This window comes from Juglans regia, chromosome 8 (assembly GCF_001411555.2).
Source record: "Juglans regia cultivar Chandler chromosome 8, Walnut 2.0, whole genome shotgun sequence".
Taxonomy (NCBI): Eukaryota; Viridiplantae; Streptophyta; class Magnoliopsida; order Fagales; family Juglandaceae; genus Juglans; species Juglans regia.
The window spans coordinates 26797336-26816875 of NC_049908.1; the positions used below are offsets into that span (position 1 = coordinate 26797336).

Genomic DNA, 19540 nt, shown 5'->3' on the forward strand with positions numbered 1-19540 from the left:
AATAAAATTAGTTTTATAATCTAACTTGTCTTATTAAGCCACGTCAGTTTATAAATTTACTTTTATAGAATCTTTTTATAGCTAAAACATTTTGAATAAATGTTTGAGAAAAAATACGGTCTTTGTTTGTAACTGGTAACAGGTTGAGGTTTAGGTCTGTCTTGGTTTCACAAATCTTTAAAATCATCTCATTTTATCTAAATATAAAAACACCATTTAAAATACAAACATTTTTTTATTTTTAAGTTTTCAACTTTTTTATCTAATCATTATAATTTTTTAAACTTTAAAAATAATTCAAAATTTCTAAACTCTAAAATAAAAATAATATTAAAAAATAATATTTTATTTTTATTATATCTGATATGGACAGTGTGCATGAAAGATGCTGAAATCAGTAGCTTTGAGCAGTGTGAGAGTGGAGTAGAGTAGAGGGGCCGAATAGAGCGGTGTTGATGTTGATAAAGACCTGCCACCTGAATGCTTGATTTCCAAATGACAAGATGCTCTCTGTTACCACCAGAAAAACACTTGGCATTTAAAGGGTCCTATGGTCTTACCACATTAAACGACAACCCTTCCTACGACATCGATTGTGTTGTGTCGACCTCTTTTTTGGGAGGGAGCGGTAAAAGGACTCCTTCGTCATTTTGAATTTTACCCATCTGATCTACTTTTCTATTCACTGGTTATTCCGGTCGGGACCATCATATCGCGTGCCTCTGCCTTCAACCTTCTTCATTAGCCAGCTCTTGGTCACTGTGAGCCGCTGATCCCCCCCTACACTGCACTACAATACGATACGATACGATACGTTGGGTCCAACCCAGGAATATATGTAAATCTTACAACATTTGGAGGTTGATAAGGTAATGTCGAACGGTGAGAATGCCAAAACACTCCGTCTCGTGTCTCTCCATGTCAGTCAAGATTGTTTGACCGGCTTTATCCAACCCCAAACAAAATTATAATGCTTAATAATTCCCTATTATTACTGTTTTCAATACTCTTGAGTAAAGAATCTTCTACCTATGTTCCCTATTATCACCCAATTGAAATATTGGATTATCTAAACATCTTACGAATTCAAATTTTTCAATAAATGAATAACTATATATAAATGAGATATGTTTGAAGATAAAAAAGAAAAAGAAAAAAGCTTAGGTGTTTAAAAAAATTAATAATATAAAAAAACTCGATTGCAACCGATAGAGGTGTAAGAATTTTGGTTCGAACCGAAAATATCAATCCGATCGAATGGTTTCGATAATTGATTAAGGATGGTCGGTCTCGATCCAAGAAAATAAGAAAATTCAATTTCTTTTACTTAATTAAAACACTTAATTGGTTCAGTATATACTTAGTTAGACAATTTAGATTAAATCATTCAATTAAATTTTTTTTTTCATTTTATATAATTTTTTTGTCAAAAACATGAAAGAAAAGGCCAAACTAAAACACCTCGATAAGACAAACCAGACGAACCAAAGCAGTCTGATCCGGTCCGATCCAAAGGCTTTCTTAGTCCAATTCGGTCTAAAGATTTATTGGACGGAATAATTTTGATTCTGTTCAAAATTCTCTTTTAAGACTGATCGGACCGAGTACACCCCTAGCTAAGAGTTTTGAAAGATGGGTGAAAGTGGGGTAACCCTCGATGTCCATCCATTTCGCGTGTTCCGGTACAGTTGATAATGTGTAGCATTTGGAGAGAGAAAAAAACATATGTGACCACTTGATCATGATTAATGAAGCAAAGCTTTATTCATAAACAACAGTGTTTAATTAACGGGATGGTTAATTAAGGAAGCTAAATGAGCAGAATGATTTTTCTTTTTTGCTTTTTATGTTCTTTTGGTGTCTTTTAGTTGTGTTGCAATGTGAATTGTCTACATGACCTGAAAAATAGACTGGTAAATAGTTTGTTTGACCCTGCAAACGACCCTACAAAACACCAAAAGCTAAATCAAATGATAATTAAAGTAGAAGCTGTAAAGAAAATTCTTAATAAAAAAAGAGAGAAAGGGGTATCCAAAGTTTGGTTGAACCAAAGTAGTTTTTGGGGGTTAATTTTCCAAATTTTACAGAGTATTTTGGTATCATGAATTCAACATGATTATGACAGTCAAACATGTAGTCCCCAATTCACAAACTCACCTAATACTTTTGCCTCCATTGTCCACATATACAATCTATTTAGGTTCCGTTTGGATGCAGAAACGGTTTTATCTCATCATTACAATTTTTTTAAATTTTTATATAAAATATAATAAACAATTCAACTTTTTCAAAATCTCAAAATAATATTCAAAAAATATTCTATATATTTAACTTTCATCTAATATCATCTCATCTTATCTTACTATCCGAACGGGACTTTAATTTCCTATGTATGTCTACTCCTTTTAAATAATTAGAAACATTTTCTATGGCACTCCCCAAAATCTAAACAATCTCTCAAATTGGTCATCCTCTTATAATTTAAAATAATTCCAATGTTCCACAAAAATTTAGAAATAAAACCAATGGAAACCTTTTTAGGTCCTTATTTAAATATTAGAGTCTTTAAATGGAGATAAATAGATACATAAAATAGAATTTAGAGTATTTATTCTAAAACTCATTTAATATGTAAATATTCTAGATCCTATTAAATGATTAATAAAAATTATAAAATTATTTATCTCTTTTTCACTTAGATGCTCTTATTTTTATAAAATTGAAAATGAGTATTAATTTCCTAACTAAACATACATGCTAAAAATATTTATGTTGGATTGGAGTTAAATTAGTTTGTGCTTTTATATAAAAACTAATAAAAAATATTAAAAAAACAATATACGTACAATCATTTTATAATTTTTTATATAATTATATTTGAAATTAAAAATATTTATATAAAACCATATCACTTTTATTAATTATTCTCTAAAAATACTTATCATTTAAAATAAGACAGTTTAAAAAAACTATAAAAGTAATTGTACCTAATAAAAATGACATATTCTAATCTCACGTCTCCTCAGCACTAAAAGCCAATCAATCTATTTAGTTTATTTTCGAATCTTTATTCAATACTAAGAGGATTCTCCTTAGCTTATGGATAATACAGAAAATATAAATTATATAAAGAATTGTTCATAAAATGAATTCTATATGATTATATAAAAAAATATATAAAATAAATGCTACAGTAACCCATTATATATAGAGGATACTGTTCATCCTTCAAATAATTTTTTTATTATTTATACTTCATTTACGCTCTCATTTATTTTTATTTTTACATTTCAATACAAATTCTTTTTATTGTTAATCATCTAAAACATCTATATTTTATTTTTTCTACAAAATATATTGAAAATATTATTTATCCAATTTTTTTATATTTTGATTTTATTTTTAATTTTTATTTGGTTTATATATTTTTATTTTATGTGTACATGACTGAATAATATACTGTAAATATAAAAAATATATAGATATTAAAATTTATTGATAGAAAGAAAATGTTTAAAATGAATAAAAATATTATTTAAATAATAGAAAAAAATAAGTTAATATATAATATATTATAAAAGTTATTATATAAAATAAAAAAAATAAAAATTGGTAATATATTTTTAAAAATAAGATAAAGCAAGATAAAGTAATTATATAAGATAAAGTAACCATTGCTCTCAGAAAGAACAATAACCAGACCCCCTCTCTCACTCCCACTCCATCTACTTCTCTCTCTCTCTCAACCAAACCGTGGAAGGGAAAAGCAAAATGCAACTCCTCCTTTTGCTTCTCCTTCTGCTCCACTTCCACATACATCCGGCCCTCTCAGGCGGCCGCATCTTCCCGGAATACAGAGCCCTCCTCTCCGTCAAGTCCTCCATCACCGAAGACCCACAATCAGCTCTTTCTACCTGGAACGCCTCCACTAGCCACTGCACCTGGTCGGGTGTCACATGTCAACCCTCACGTCGCCGGGTGACCGTCCTCGACCTCTCCGGCCTTAACCTCTCTGGTAGTCTTTCCCCGGACCTGGCTCACCTCCGTTTCCTGTCCAACCTTTCCGTCGCATCGAATCGGTTCTCCGGGGCCATCCCCGCCGAGCTCTCTTCTCTCTCCGCCCTCCGCGTCCTCAATCTCTCCAGCAATGGCTTCAACGGCACTTTCCCATCCCAGCTCTCCCTTCTCAAGAACCTTCAGGTGTTGGATCTCTACAACAACAACATGACCGGTGACTTGCCCTTGGCCGTCACTCAAATGCCCAACTTACGCCATTTGCATCTCGGCGGTAACTTCTTCTCGGGTGCGATCCCGTCCCAGTACGGGCAATGGGAGTTCCTGGAATACTTGGCTTTATCCGGTAACGAGCTCCAAGGTCCTATACCGCGCGAGATCGGAAACTTGACCAACCTCAGGGAGCTCTACATGGGATACTACAATATGTACGAAGGTGGCGTACCCCCGGAGATCGGGAACCTATCGGAACTAGTTCGTTTCGACGCCGCCAGCTGTAACTTATCTGGTGAGATACCACCAGAGATTAGCAGGCTCCAGAAGCTTGACACTTTATTTTTGCAAGTAAATGCGCTCTCCGGGCCTTTAACCGTCGAGCTCGGGAACTTGGTGAGCTTGAAATCCTTGGACTTGTCGAATAACGTTTTTACAGGCGAGATTCCAGCGTCGTTTGCCGAGCTAAAGAACTTGACGCTGCTGAACTTGTTTAGAAACAAACTCCACGGCGCAATTCCTGAGTTTATTGGTGACATGCCGGAGCTGGAGGTGTTACAGTTGTGGGAGAACAACTTTACGAGGATGATTCCTCAGGGGCTGGGAAAGAACGGGAAGCTTCAGCTTCTCGATCTCTCAACGAATAAACTGACTGGGACTCTGCCTCCAGATATGTGTTATGGGAATCGTCTTGAGACTCTGATTTCTTTGGGGAATTTCTTGTTCGGTCCAATCCCGGAATCACTCGGGAAGTGCCAGTCGCTGAGTCGGATCCGAATGGGGCGCAACTTTCTCAACGGTTCAATACCAAGAGGGCTTTTCGGGCTACCCAATCTGACCCAAGTGGAGCTGCAGGATAACTATCTTACAGGGGAGTTTCCGGATACCGATTCTATCCCGGCGAGTCTTGGCCAGATCAGCCTCTCCAACAACCGGCTTTCCGGGCCGTTACCTCCAAGTATTGGCAACTTCTCTGGTGTTCAGAAGCTTTCCCTCGATGGTAATAAGTTCTCAGGTCGAATCCCACCCCAAATTGGGAGGTTACAGCAACTTTCGAAGCTGGACCTCAGCCACAACGAATTCTTGGGCCCCATTGCTCCCGAACTCAGCCAATGCAAGTCGTTGACCTTCATCGATCTTAGCCGAAACCAGCTCTCCGGCGAGATACCGAACGAGATGACTGGTATGAGGATTCTAAATTACCTGAACATTTCGAGAAACCATCTGGTTGGTAGCGTTCCTGCTTCAATAGCGACTATGCAAAGCTTGACCTCTGTTGATTTTTCTTATAACAACCTCTCTGGTTTGGTTCCGGCCACTGGCCAATTCAGCTACTTCAACTCCACGTCGTTTGTGGGCAACCCTGACCTCTGCGGTCCTTATTTGGGTCCTTGCAAGGAAGGGGTCACCAATGCTGCCGGCCAGGCGCACGGGAAAGGTCCCCTCTCTGGTTCTTTGAAGCTATTGCTTGGGATTGGGTTGCTTCTTTGTTCGATTATCTTCGCAGTGGCGGCAATCTTCAAAGCCCGGTCGTTGAAGAAGGCCAGCGAGGCTCGCGCGTGGAAACTGACCGCATTCCAACGGTTGGACTTCACGGCCGATGATGTTTTGGATTGCTTGAAGGAGGATAACATTATAGGCAAAGGTGGTGCTGGTATCGTGTACAAGGGATCGATGCCTAATGGTGAGCATGTCGCCGTGAAAAGACTACCGGTAATGAGCAGGGGTTCTTCCCATGACCATGGATTCAATGCGGAGATTCAGACCCTGGGGAAGATTAGGCATCGTCACATTGTGAGATTACTGGGTTTCTGCTCAAACCACGAGACCAATCTTCTGGTTTATGAGTATATGCCAAATGGGAGCTTGGGTGAAGTTCTTCACGGCAAGAAAGGGGGTCATTTGCTCTGGGATACTAGGTATAAGATTGCCGTGGAGGCTGCAAAGGGTCTTTGCTATCTTCACCACGACTGCTCGCCACTCATCGTCCATCGAGACGTGAAATCAAACAACATTCTGCTCGACTCCGGTTTCGAAGCACATGTTGCTGACTTCGGCCTGGCCAAGTTTCTGCAAGATTCGGGCACTTCCGAGTGCATGTCTGCAATTGCTGGCTCCTACGGATACATAGCCCCAGGTATGCTTTCAATTAAGTTTTGATTCACTCCTTTTTCTTTTTGTGATCGTGTTTCTTTAGATACGTACTAGTTTTTGTTTCAAAGTCTTAATTATGTTAAGGCTAGTGAAAAACAAGACTTTTTTTTTTTGTCTCATATTGTGGTTTGATTCAGTTTCTGCATTATTGTGATAGTTGCTGTCTGTTTCATACGAGTTTTGACTCTTTAAGCCACGGAACCATAATTCTGTCATCTTATTTATTGTCGAGACTGTTTATTGTCGACAATCATAAATAATTTTTTATTTTTTAGGAAAAAAAAAAAAAAAACAATTCCATATGTCAATGTTCTTGGCTGCATCGAGTTACAGTGTCATTAGTGTTTCTGTTACCACAAATTGAAGGTTTGTAGATTTAAATGGTAGATTACTCAAGTTTGGTATTTTGTTTAAAGCAAAAATCAATGTTTCTTCATGCAGAGTATGCCTATACTCTTAAGGTCGATGAAAAGAGCGATGTCTACAGCTTTGGTGTGGTTCTCTTAGAACTGGTTACAGGCAGGAAACCAGTTGGGGAATTCGGGGATGGTGTGGACATAGTCCAATGGGTTCGAAAGATTACAGACTCAAAAAAGGAGGGAGTCATCAAAATTCTCGACCCAAGGCTACCTTCACTTCCTCTACAAGAAGTGATGCACGTATTCTACGTTGCAATGATGTGTGTTGCAGAGCAGGCAGTGGAGCGCCCAACAATGCGCGAGGTGGTTCAGATCCTAACCGAGCTTCCAAAACCACCGAGCTCTAAACAGGGAGACTCAACATATAATAACATAATCACAGAATTATCACCACCACCACCAGGCACTGCCCTACACTCTCCGACCACCACAACGACCATAGACTCGAACGACAGCCAACATGCACCACCTCAATCACCACCACCCGATCTGCTAAGCATTTGAAGTGCTTTTAGTTCATTGGAGATGATGGGAGTCTTTGTTCTGAATTCAAGGATTGTGTTATTAGCTTTCATTTTGCAGGGTTCTTTAATTTTTGTTATCTGGGGGGGTGGGTTTGGCCAGTTTGGTCTCAACTTTTAAGGAGTTTTCACTTTTTCACAAAATGTTTAAAAGTTTGTGTATAGTAGCAATTGGTGGGTATTTTTTTTTCTTATTTCTCTGCTCCTTATCATGTAGTAGTACTACTAGCTGGCGCTTCATCCTCTGCTATTTTGTGTATGGCAACAGCTGTTACTGTTCTTGGCCTGATCCTCCATCACTGTAAACATCAAGTGGAGGGAGCCAGAGCGTTTTGAAGGTGCTTGTGACGTGTGAATGGGGGGAAACTGAAGATGATTTAAATGGGTTGGGTATTATTTGGTATAGTAAAATGTGTTTGTCGATATGAATGATGAACTGAAACCCCCCCAAGAGGGGATGGCTTTGCAGTCAAAGCAGTCCTTTCAATTGCCGAGACTGGGGTTTTCCTGCTGCATATACCGAGTGGAAACTGAAAAGTTCAAACTGCTTCTGTCCTCGAGGGGCCCTTCTGTGAACAACGATGAAAGGTCTGGATTAAAATATGGCAGTAAAAAATACCATTTTATAACCATGTTATTTTTTTTAACTTATATTAGAAAAATATTTTATTTAAAATAAAATTGAGTAAAGAATTATTAAAAGGGTCCTATGTATATTATATTTTTTTTCGTCAGCCGCAGTTTCATATTGGTCATTAATATATGGTAAAATATACTTGTCAGAAGTTAATATATCAAGAAGTGAATTTTAAAATATTTATTGATTATTTAATATTATCTAAAAAATAAAATGAATAGTGAATTATTTCATATATGTATCTATTAAGCTTAGTTTGTTTTTGTAATTATTCTCAATTCATCTTATTTAATCATTATAATTTTATTAAATTTTTACGTAAAATAAAATAAATAATTAAATTTTAAAAAATATTAGCAAATAAACTTAAAAAAAAGTATTATTAATAAATATATTCGAATAATATTTTATTTAATTTTTAATTTTAATCTTAATTTATCTCATCTATAAAAATAAACGAGTCCTAAACGGGACCACATACTTAAATTTGAGAATATAAATTTTGATATATGAAATCACTTCAAATGAACTATATATTTATTAAAACGATAAAAGATAAATTTTTAAGATACATAGAGCATTACACTTTGAGTCCTGCTACGGGTTTCGAATTCATGATCTAAAAATTATCCCGAAAAGAGTTAATTTTTTGTCTTTTTTTTATGTATTTTTTTAATCATCATAAATATTTTTAAAAAAAATAAAAAATTCACATCATCATTAAAAATATTTTTTTAATTATTTGGTAAAAAAAAAATCTCATTCGAGATATTTTTTAGCTCCTTAATTCGAAACCCAAAACATTTCTCTTATACTTTTTCTTCCTGTTATGTACAAAAATAGTTCATAATTTTCTTTTGAAATTCTCTTAGGAACTTTTAAACTAACCTTCCACCCGCCAATGATAATAGGAATTGTAGGTACTGTGGGACGTTTTCTAAGGTAGACCCCACAAATGAGACTTGGCATATCTGCCCAACAGTGATTCACATGCAATGCAAGACGTTTGGATTGACACTGGCCCACCATCGTCTTCGCTCCTTGAAACTTTTGAATCTTGGCAACTTTTCCTGTCCAATAATGTCACAAATGCCTATCTATTTTAATAGATAGATCAGCTAGTCTACACATTCATATGGGGGTGCTTTAGGTCATTTGGTAATCTTTCTATAATAATTACCGACTAGATAATGACGTATGAGAAGAAATTCCGATATTTTGGAGGCAACTTGCTCACTGAATATACAGTGAGCCTCACGGGTCACGTCTCTCTCTTTGAATTGTATATTCTAATTTATAGAGCAAGATAGTCTATAATTTTTAGAATATTTCCATGACATAAGAGTTCTTTCAAATTTTAACGATTGTTTAGATAAGTACTTATTTTAAAATAAAAATATCTATCATTCTTTAATATATTATTATAAATATTCAGATTATACATATAGGATCCATAGAATTATCAGACACCAATTTAATAATATTTTAACCGTTTTATTGAAATGAAAATATTTTTCCTCTTTTAAAGAAAATTCAAAAATATTTATACAAATATATAACAAAAGTATTTACAAAAACTTTATATACTCGGATCGCTATTACAAGAAAAAAGAGTATTTGTGACGGATTATTTATGATAGGAATGACTATTTGCGACGAAAATAAATTTATTTTTACAAAAAATAATCATTTTCGCAAGAAATAACTGACTACAAATAAACAGTTTTTTTATAATGCACTTTCACAGCTCATACCAAAAATCATGCTTCAATCACTTTTCTCATTCTAAAAATATTTTTAATAGAATTTACAACTCATAAACAAAAACGCAACCCATGCCATTTTTCTTTTATCAAAATTATTAAAACTTTTATATAGAAAGAAGGATTTTAGAATTCAGAATATATAGATTAAGAGTTTTGCTATGTATAAATAAATTTGCGTATTAATCTACATATTAATATTATGGTCTTCATATTTTAAATTTAAATTAACACTGTTTTGAATAAAATTTATTTTCTAATCAATCATATTGAATGGATATTTGTATTAATGCGTATAATCGCTTATAATTAAATTTTTTCATAAATTAGTTCTAAAACGATGGTTTTGCTTTTTGTCTTTTTAGATTAAAAAAATGAATTTTTTATACAAATTAAGGGTAGCTGAAAGATGGAAGGTCCATGTATGATTCATGGTATGAGGAAGCCTAGAAGGGTGATGGCGCGTCCCATCTCTGAGACTGCTTGGGACTACTTGCTCGTGAAAATTATTGGGTTGAGGTTCAGTCATCAGTGTTGTGGTGTCTCTGACTGATGCTGTCTTTGTGTTCGGAGGGAATCTTCAATGTTCTAATCATATTACACAGAATTTCAACCATATGCATACGGTGCGGTACTGAGTGAACAATTCATGTACAATTTCTTTACTTCTCTTTTGGGTTTACGCAAATGAGCATTCCCTATCCTAGCTAGCTTAAGGGTCGGCCTCTCTCAAAGTCAAAGACCACCGGCCCTCCCCTTTCAAGAGGGGTTTTCTTTATCCTTTTCTTTTATTTTACTTAATGTTTTTTTTTTTTTTTTATACTGTGACAATGTTCAAAAAAATTGATATGTTCTATATCTATAAACTATATTAACTATATAATATAAATAAATAAATCTATCTCTTCTCATCAATTTAAAATTTTAAGACAAGTGGTCATGATTTTACAAACCATGATGCAAAAAATTTGTCATTAGCAAGTTACAGGAAAGGAATTGATAAAATAGTAAACCAAGGAGGGTTTTTTTTTTTAATGTTAAACCATGGGACATTTTAGTATTTAAGCTGCATTTTCTTTTCTTGTCTGCTTGAGTCACATATATAAGAGGCCGGTCAGGAAACTTCTTAGAAAATAGAAAACAAGAAAATACACAGAATTTAACGTGGTTCGACAATGTGCCTACTTCCACAGGAGCAGAGGGTGAAGTTTTTACTATGCATGAAATTAGGGTTACATCATATGTATTTAGACTAAACCCTAGCCGTTCTGCTCCGCTCTACTCGATACGCTATGCTCCCTTCACTCCCGAAATCAGTCTGCTTTCTCTATATATGTATTCCATTCAATATGAGCTACATACTACAACAATAATATTCTAAGCTTTATCCTTAGATCTCATGTTTGAGATATGAATTTTGGGGGGTCTGGTTTTGTCCTTTAAACGCGGGCTTATTAGTAATTAAAAGTGGAATCTAAGAAGAAAAACCTAACCCGACCTACTCTTATGACTCACGTACACTGATAACTAATTATTAGAACAAAAAGTCCAACCTCTTTTAAATTAACCTAAATTTGAATGAGAAAATAGCAGCTCCTGCATATATGGATCTATCATTGCTTAATTTGTGATTGATGAACTCTACATACAACATGACCAAAATAAAAGAAAAGAGCAACATGTTTTAGAAGAAGGTGATCCAAATCATGTAAAAGAGATGACTGCATTAACTTCCTTTTGAGAGGTTTACGACTTTCGGGGGTAAAAAAACATATATATATAAGGTAAAAGTTGAAAAGTAATTGGATAACTAAAGGAAAAGAAAACAAAATATTTCCCAACAGACAAACAACTTTTTACAAAAAATCTGTGAAAGCATGGGATTCCAACCTGTCTTCTGTCTAAAAGAAACATAACATGATCTTTTTGCTTGGAACTATATCATGTCCATATCAAATTATAGCCTCATGTTTCTTCTCATATTCGAATGATGATCGAGCTCGTTTCACTATATATATTTACTTGTCTTTCGTTATCTTTTTCAGAAATATTGACAGAACAAAAGAGATAGGAATAAAATTATTAATGAAAACATGCATAGAAAACATGACACATGGAACTAGCAAGTTTCTCAAGCATACTACTATTTAAGATATAAAATAAATAATAAAATCTATCTCTTTCTATTAGTTTAAGTTTTTTGGACAAGTAGCAATCTTACATGGTATTAAAACAGATGTTCTGAATTTGAACCCTGACTCTATACTCTACTCTCATTTAACTAAATATTCCACGTGTTTGGTCATCTATTGAGGGAGAGTCTAGTCCACAAGTGAGGAAGAATGTTAAGATTTAAAATAAATAATAAAATTTATCTATTCTCATCAATTTAAATTTTTGAGACAAATGGACGTAATTTCACAAGTACTACTACTCCATATATAATAGTATTGCCACTCCTTTCCATTCCCGTAATAATAGTGGCAGATCTGGCGTTTATATGCAGCTGTTTATAAGTACAGCTCTCATTGATCGAAGAAAAGCTTCCACACTTCTCACAAGAAAATAAATTTAGCTGAAGAAAGGCGATATTGCTGGACGGCGATCGATCTAGAGAAGAGTACTGGGGTTGAGACTAATTGAGAGGGAGCATGCATGTCAAATGTTAGAAGGATCGAGAAAAGATCATTTTAAGTTGTTGTCCGAACTTGAGAGTTTCAATTAAAAAATTAGATATTAACATAAAATAGATCTCTTGAAGTATTTATGTTACTCTATGAATTTTATGGACAATATATCTATATTATATACATATATATCTACTCTATTATAATAAGTGTCTATCTAACTGTAAATAGTAACTTTTGTTACTTTTCCGTTAACTTTTGTTGTTTTTCCGTTAAATCTTGTTTTGCCAAAAGGCTCTTAAAACACTTGATCATTTGACGTGTAGCTCCATTGTAGAATTTAATGAAGGATTTTATTTTACCAAAAGGTCTGTAAGACCCTTGACCATTTGACGTGTAGCTCTATTGTAATATTTAATGAAAAATCATGTTTTATCAAAAGGTCCTTAGTAACCCCGTAGCGCACTTGAATTGATGTCTATTTTTTATGTCATTTTTGTTCTGACAATGTACTCATTTTCCTTTCTTTTTGTTTCAATTTTTTTAAATAAAAAAATTAAAATGACTTTACTCTTTATAACAAAAACGCTTTAGAGCATTCTCACTAAAAAATCCAACTTTAAGTAAATTTAACTAATAAAATACTTAAAACACTCAATATATAATATTAGTTGTTAATTTAATTAGAATATAATTATTATTAGTATCTATATTTAATATTATTAACTTGATTAGAATTTAATTATTATTAATATTTTAATTAGTAGAACTATAAAATGTGATAAAAATAAAAATTAAAAAATTATTAAATTAATAATATTTTATTATTATATAGAGAGAAAATAGATAATCTAATATGAATGCAGACCAATGTTTATACTTTACTGAAGTTTAGATTTTTTTTTATCTTTTTTTAGCCTTGTATTTTATTTTCTCAAATAAATAAACTACTGAATTTTTCACATTTTTTTTAAATCATTATGTCAGGTGTACACTGGGATTAACGCACAGGGCCGTTCCCTAGTATGTGTGTGTGTGTGTATATATATATATATATATATATATATATATATATATATATATATAAAATATCGGTTCTATATATGGGCTTCTTTCTTACTCTGATACCTTCAAATTTAGGTAATTTTCAAGGACAATGTTTAGATCATAAAGAAATTGGTCTGAGCAATAAAGGCAAATAATAGGTGAGATGGTTCGAGTTCGCAATATAGGTATATGCAACTTTGATGTCGCACCCACATCAGAGACCAAATTTAATGTTGCCATGATGCCATGATCTCTTGCTTTGATCTTTTACTTCATTAAATGTTTTGGTCCCAAAAATGTCAGCTATATTTATACATATTAAGAACTGCCTTGTAAAACACTGCACTCAAATAGGTGAGATGGTTCGAGTTCGCAATATAGGTATATGCAACTTTGATGTCGCACCCACATCAGAGACCAAATTTAATGTTGCCATGATGCCATGATCTCTTGCTTTGATCTTTTACTTCATTAAATGTTTTGGTCCCAAAAATGTCAGCTATATTTATACATATTAAGAACTGCCTTGTAAAACACTGCACTCAAATTCATAAATGCAACAGATCAAAAAATAAAACTGTATATCTACTTTATTATAATAAGCGGCTATCTAACTGTGAATAATAATTTTTGTTATTTTTCCGTTAACTTTTTATGTTTTTATGTTAAGTCCGTTAAGTCTGATTTTACCAAAACGTCTTTAAAACTCTTGACTATTTGACGTGTAACTCCCTTGTAGAATTTAATGAAAGATCTTGTTTTACCAAAAGGTCCTTAAGACCCTTGACTATTTAACGTATAACTCCATTATAGAATTTAATGAAGGATCATGTTTTATCAAAAGGCTCTCAATATTAAATTAATAATATTTTATTATTATATATAGAGTAAATAGATAATCCAATATAGATGCAGACCAATGCTCATACTTTGAAGAAGTTTAGATCTTTTTTAATTCTTAATTTTTATCTTTCTTTAACTTTGTATTTTTTTTTCCAGATAAATAAGTTATTGATTTTTTTACATTTTTTTTAAATCATTATGTCAGGTGCACCATGAGACTAACGCACTCGGAGCCGTTCCCTAATATATATATATATATATGATTTCACAAACATACAACATTAAACTTAGAACATGCATGCACACATACGATGCATTCATGCTACATAAAACATGATCTATATGCCAATATCTTAAAAAAATATACACAAAAGTCTGCATCCCCGACCTAGACTTTGGTTCAAAACTTAGAATTATTGGTTTTGAATTGTCAACATGATCGATCTTTAGCAATCTGTGAGTGTGTGATTGCCAGACTTACATGCATGTATCGTTATCGATCGGCCACTAATTGTGGATAACTTGAGATTTAAAAGGGATATTAATTAGTATAACTTAGAAACTATTTAGAGCATTTAAATGGCTATTATATGTAATTAACTTGCTAATTTTGTATGATCTCGTACTCGTCGTTGCTGAATTGTAAACACTTTTGCAACTTAATTCAACGACAACAATCGATCAAAGTGCAGATGACATGATTGTCCAACAACTCCCAATAATAGGCACTGTGGTAAATTAATTTATTGATTTACCACAGTGCCATCACGGCCATGTAGTGATGTAGAGACCACGAGAAAGTGGGATGCCTTTTTCTTGAAAGTGTCTGCACCTGGTATTATTTTACCAGATCGAGGAAGAGATGAGATCGAGGCAGAAATATATATATAGTCCAAAATGTCCGCCCTTCAGCGTGGAAAAAAATGCATGGCCTAGCTTGGAATATTTGGTACTTTTACAAATTAAGCCATGCATGTCAGTTTCATCAATTATTTCATAATACACAAACAAAAGTAATTAATTATAAATTGACATAATTCCTTAGATTATAAAATACATTTTTATTGTAAAATAGTAAATTTGATATATCAAATTTATCAGCATCAATTTAAAATTTTATTTTATAGACAAAGTATGCGTATAAACAAAGTATGCGTATAAAAAAGTAAGACGTATTATATTAGAATAATAAAAATGACAAATCATATATTAATGTGTGATATGTGAGAATGATCATAAATAGCATTTCTCTATATATTATACTATATATTTTGGAAACATTGGCCTTTATTGAGCTCTTTTTTTTTTTTTTTTTTATGGCATTCATCCATTTCCCGGCAATTCTCATCTTCTCTCCATGATTTTAAATTAAATCTTAAATATTGTCATTTCATTAAAAACTAATATATATACTATCATGGTATATATTGAACCTTTTTAATAAAATCTTTTACAATACTTAGTACATATCTAACTGTAATGTTTGGATATTGAGATGATATGAGATGTGTAATAAAATGAAAATCTCTCTCAATATAGTTATTTCTAGTCCCGGCCTTTAGGCTGTGAAACATGTGGGTGTACTTGCTCTAGTCTTACCACGTTGCACACTCCACCATTGATACATGAATATTTTGAATGAATATCAACGACATAAGTTGTTCATCCGAAATCTTATGAGATAATTCCAATGAGGTAATATCTTTTTTGTTGTATATTCTGATCTAGTTTTTCTAGCAAGATGACTTAGAAGTATTTTACTATCTAAACCAGACCTAATTTTCTTAATTAACTTCTGCCCTTTTTGTGTTATAATCGGTATATATTGTGAAAGATTATTGGATACTAAATTACTAATTATGACTTTGGTAGGTAGAATTACTTTGACATACTATAGAAATTAGTAGTCATGCGAAAACTTTATTTAAAAGATTTTATTGAAATTGAGACTCTTTAAAATTAATTAGATTTTATTTTATTTATTAAAAACATCATGGAAAAAGGAAAATGTTTGAAAACTTTATTTATCAAGCCGGCCCCACCTATGTTTGTTTGGTTGAAACGCATTTAATGCAAATTATCATGCGAGGCATAGGAGTGGGAATAGAGAGACATTTGAGGTGATGTTGGATAAAGCAAAAGGAAGATGTGATTGCCCCTTTCACGTTTTTGACCTTTGAAATTTCAGTAATATAAGGAAGTGCATGGTAGCTGGAGACACAAACAAAAGCTGTAAAGCGAATCAAAATCCTTTGCCCGCATGAGTTGAACTTAGGGCCTTGAAAGTTTGGAACCAAGTAAACGTGCATTAATTCTAGCCGATAAGATTGTGTTATAAAGATAAAATTCTGTAGACAATAATAATATATATCATATATTAGCTAGGAATTTGGAAGATGGGGGACCAACATCATAAGCTAGCACTAGAGTGATGTTAATAATGTTATCTACTCATCTTTAAATTAGTCCACTCCTACTAGGCTATTACTAAGCTCGTTTGGATATATATGAGATAAGATGAGATGATATGATATGAGATGAGTAAAATATTGTTAGAATATTATTATTATTTTGAGATTTAAAAAAATTAAATTATTTATTATATTTTATATGATAATTTAAAAAAATTATAATGATCGTAAAATGATATGAGATGGATTGAGAATGTTTCTGTATCCGAACAAGACCTAAATTTTATATTCAAACCGACCATAAAGTTTGCTTCTTTAATGAGATAATATTCGTGATTAGGTTAATTGGAGTAAGTCCTCTAATGTAGCTAATTACTCCACTCCCACAGCTTATAATTAATTAGTTTTATACAATTAAACTCCATAATTTAATTTAATTTTATTATATTATCAAGATAGTAGTCATGATCGAGATTATTGTGATCAGACATTATGTTAGAATATAAAATATATATATCGATGTCTTGAAGAATTTTTTTAGTAATTATATATCTTTCCAACATATAATACTACAAAAAATCTTCACAACTTCCTAACACTCCACACTTTACATTATTTTTAATTTTTCTTATTTTTTTCTTTTATTAAATATTTATTATATGAATAATGAATAATAAATTTGAAATAATTTAAAAAGAATAAACTCAAAAAAAAATTTAAAAAAAATATTAAAATTTTAAAAATTTAAAAAAATATGAAGTGTGGAGTGTTATAGAAATTGTGTAGCAAAGCTCATAATACCAACATGTTCTGATGATAGACGCCATGCATGCAAGGCGGATAGAGATGGAAATTTAGAAGCTAAAAGGGATCAAATGATGGTGTCCGATCTATTTCGTGGATAAAAGTGGGATGGATCACTAAGCCTACAAAGTAAGACTTCCTATATATAATTATATATTTAAACAAATCAATCATCACTTTCTAAGTTGTGGACTTGTATATAAAGTAAGATTAATTTTACATGCATTTGTGCATTTGTGCATGAATCATGTCTATGGGAGAAAACGACAAATCAATATCACAGAGAGAGAGAGAGAAGGGGGTCCCATCCGAAGAATTCAGACTCGATGTTCTGCACAAGTACAGACACATAGAGAGGTTTGTGGGGGTCTGAACAAGACATAGCGGCAAGATTGAGGAAGCTGGTGAAGAGGCCAGGCAGCCTCGTGAATGTAAGGTAGTGCAAAGCACCAACAATCTGCCGATGGATAGCGATGTAGGATCATCGATCAAGATGAGTTTACGACCGTAAATCATACCGTTTCTACTCTATTAAACCTCCACTTACTTATGTTATTATTAAATATGATTAATCCTGTCGAATATGGATAATGAGCTATATAGTCAATAGAAGGTTATTGTGTTGTATGTGCCTACGCACGTGTATGCATACTTATTAACTGGATCATTAAAGATGATCGATATTAATAATGGTCTCCATACAATTGAGTGGTGTCTGCCTTGAGCCAAACAAAAAGACTTGGAATATATAGGTTTTGTTTGGCTGGATTAATATTGAAGAAGAAGAAAAAGAAAGAGAGAAGAAAAGGTACTAGGAAAGCATGAATGGAAAAACATAATAAAAGAACGACGAAAGAGATCATGATTTTTCATTATGAATGTCCGCCGAAAGAGATCATGGAAAAACAAACTAATGGATCGAAGAGATCATGGCTTTTCCTCCCCTTTTGATATATATATATATATGAGAAATGCTATGCATCAGCTACTATTCACTCTTACATTTTATATTTATAGTTTTCTTCATAAAGTGTGAGATGTTTTTCATAAAGTATGTGAGTGTTTTTTATAAGGTGTGGGGTGTGGGTGGTGAACAATGATTAATGAGAAAAAAAAATTCATATATATTCCAAATTAAAATAGGCTAAAAGTCGATATATAGTTTGAAGATTTTGTAATTGGGCGGTGAAAAATATGAAATTAATATTCCTCAATTTAGATTAAACTGTTTGCTCATGATCATTAGAACTAATTTGATAGAACAACAATAAGACAAAGCAATAAATTTACAATGCGGAAGTTAAGACAAGTACCATTGATTGTTGCAATGATTAACTAATTAGTCCTTCCTCCAAGTCAAATTTCAACAGTGGATGAGTATTATGCATGCACGCATGCATGGCAAACCTTCGGATGCTTTGGCTAGAAGGTAACCAAACAGCTGATTTTTTGGCTAGAAGGGGGTGAGGAGGGTTTGAATTATAGGTTTGGTACTGATGAGAGTCTGCCAAGACTTTTGCGGGGAATCATTAGATTGGACAAGTTGGGGCTCCCAAGTAATAGATCCTAAGACTCGGGTTCGGTTGTTTTAATTGGGCTGTTGCATAGTATTTTGTTTTGGCTGTTGTTTTTTGTTGTGTTCCATGGTTTTTTGTTGAGGATGCTTTGGAAATCAAAGATATATAGCATGCTCATGACTACACCCTGCATCATCTCCTAGGACAGAGTAATTGCAGGCAGGATTATTGCAAAGGATTTTGCATGAAAAGCTGAGGATGATAAGTAGTTTGACAGTTGACAATGGCAACTTCTACATCAGCTAATTACATGATCATGTTCTTAAAATAAAATGAAGAACATGATTTATACCGGTACCCTTTTGAAATAAAAATATTCTACCAACTTGTCTGTCAATTTTTTAGCCAAAGTGTATACAAAATCATAATTCTGTTCAGGTAAAAAGTATTTGCTTTGTTTGTGTCGATGGCTTGGGTTTGAGGTCCGTCCTTTGTGGTCTTGGGCTCGAAACAGGCGGCCTGGCCTGCCTTAGTACAGGTAGAGTTACAAAGTTAATCCTGGTTTGAATC

The 19540-nt window shown here is 33.1% G+C and overlaps 1 protein-coding gene across 1 annotated transcript; it reads left to right on the top strand.

The window, feature by feature from the left end:
- The first annotated feature begins 3688 nt into the window (after window positions 1-3688).
- On the top strand, window positions 3689-7732 carry LOC108983368 (leucine-rich repeat receptor-like serine/threonine-protein kinase BAM1). The gene is made up of 2 exons (XM_018954972.2): window positions 3689-6364; window positions 6823-7732. The coding sequence occupies exons 1-2, from the start codon at window positions 3772-3774 to the stop codon at window positions 7302-7304; spliced, it is 3075 nt and encodes a 1024-aa protein (XP_018810517.1). The 5' UTR covers window positions 3689-3771; the 3' UTR covers window positions 7305-7732.
- The last annotated feature ends 11808 nt before the right edge of the window (window positions 7733-19540 follow it).

Bases quoted from the DNA above. Each gene is read 5' to 3' on its own strand.
- LOC108983368 (XM_018954972.2), top strand. From the start codon at position 3,772: ATGCAACTCCTCCTTTTGCTTCTCCTTCTGCTCCACTTCCACATACAT. The intron at 6,365-6,822 runs GTATGCTTTCAA...TTCTTCATGCAG, and splicing joins CTACGGATACATAGCCCCAG to AGTATGCCTATACTCTTAAG.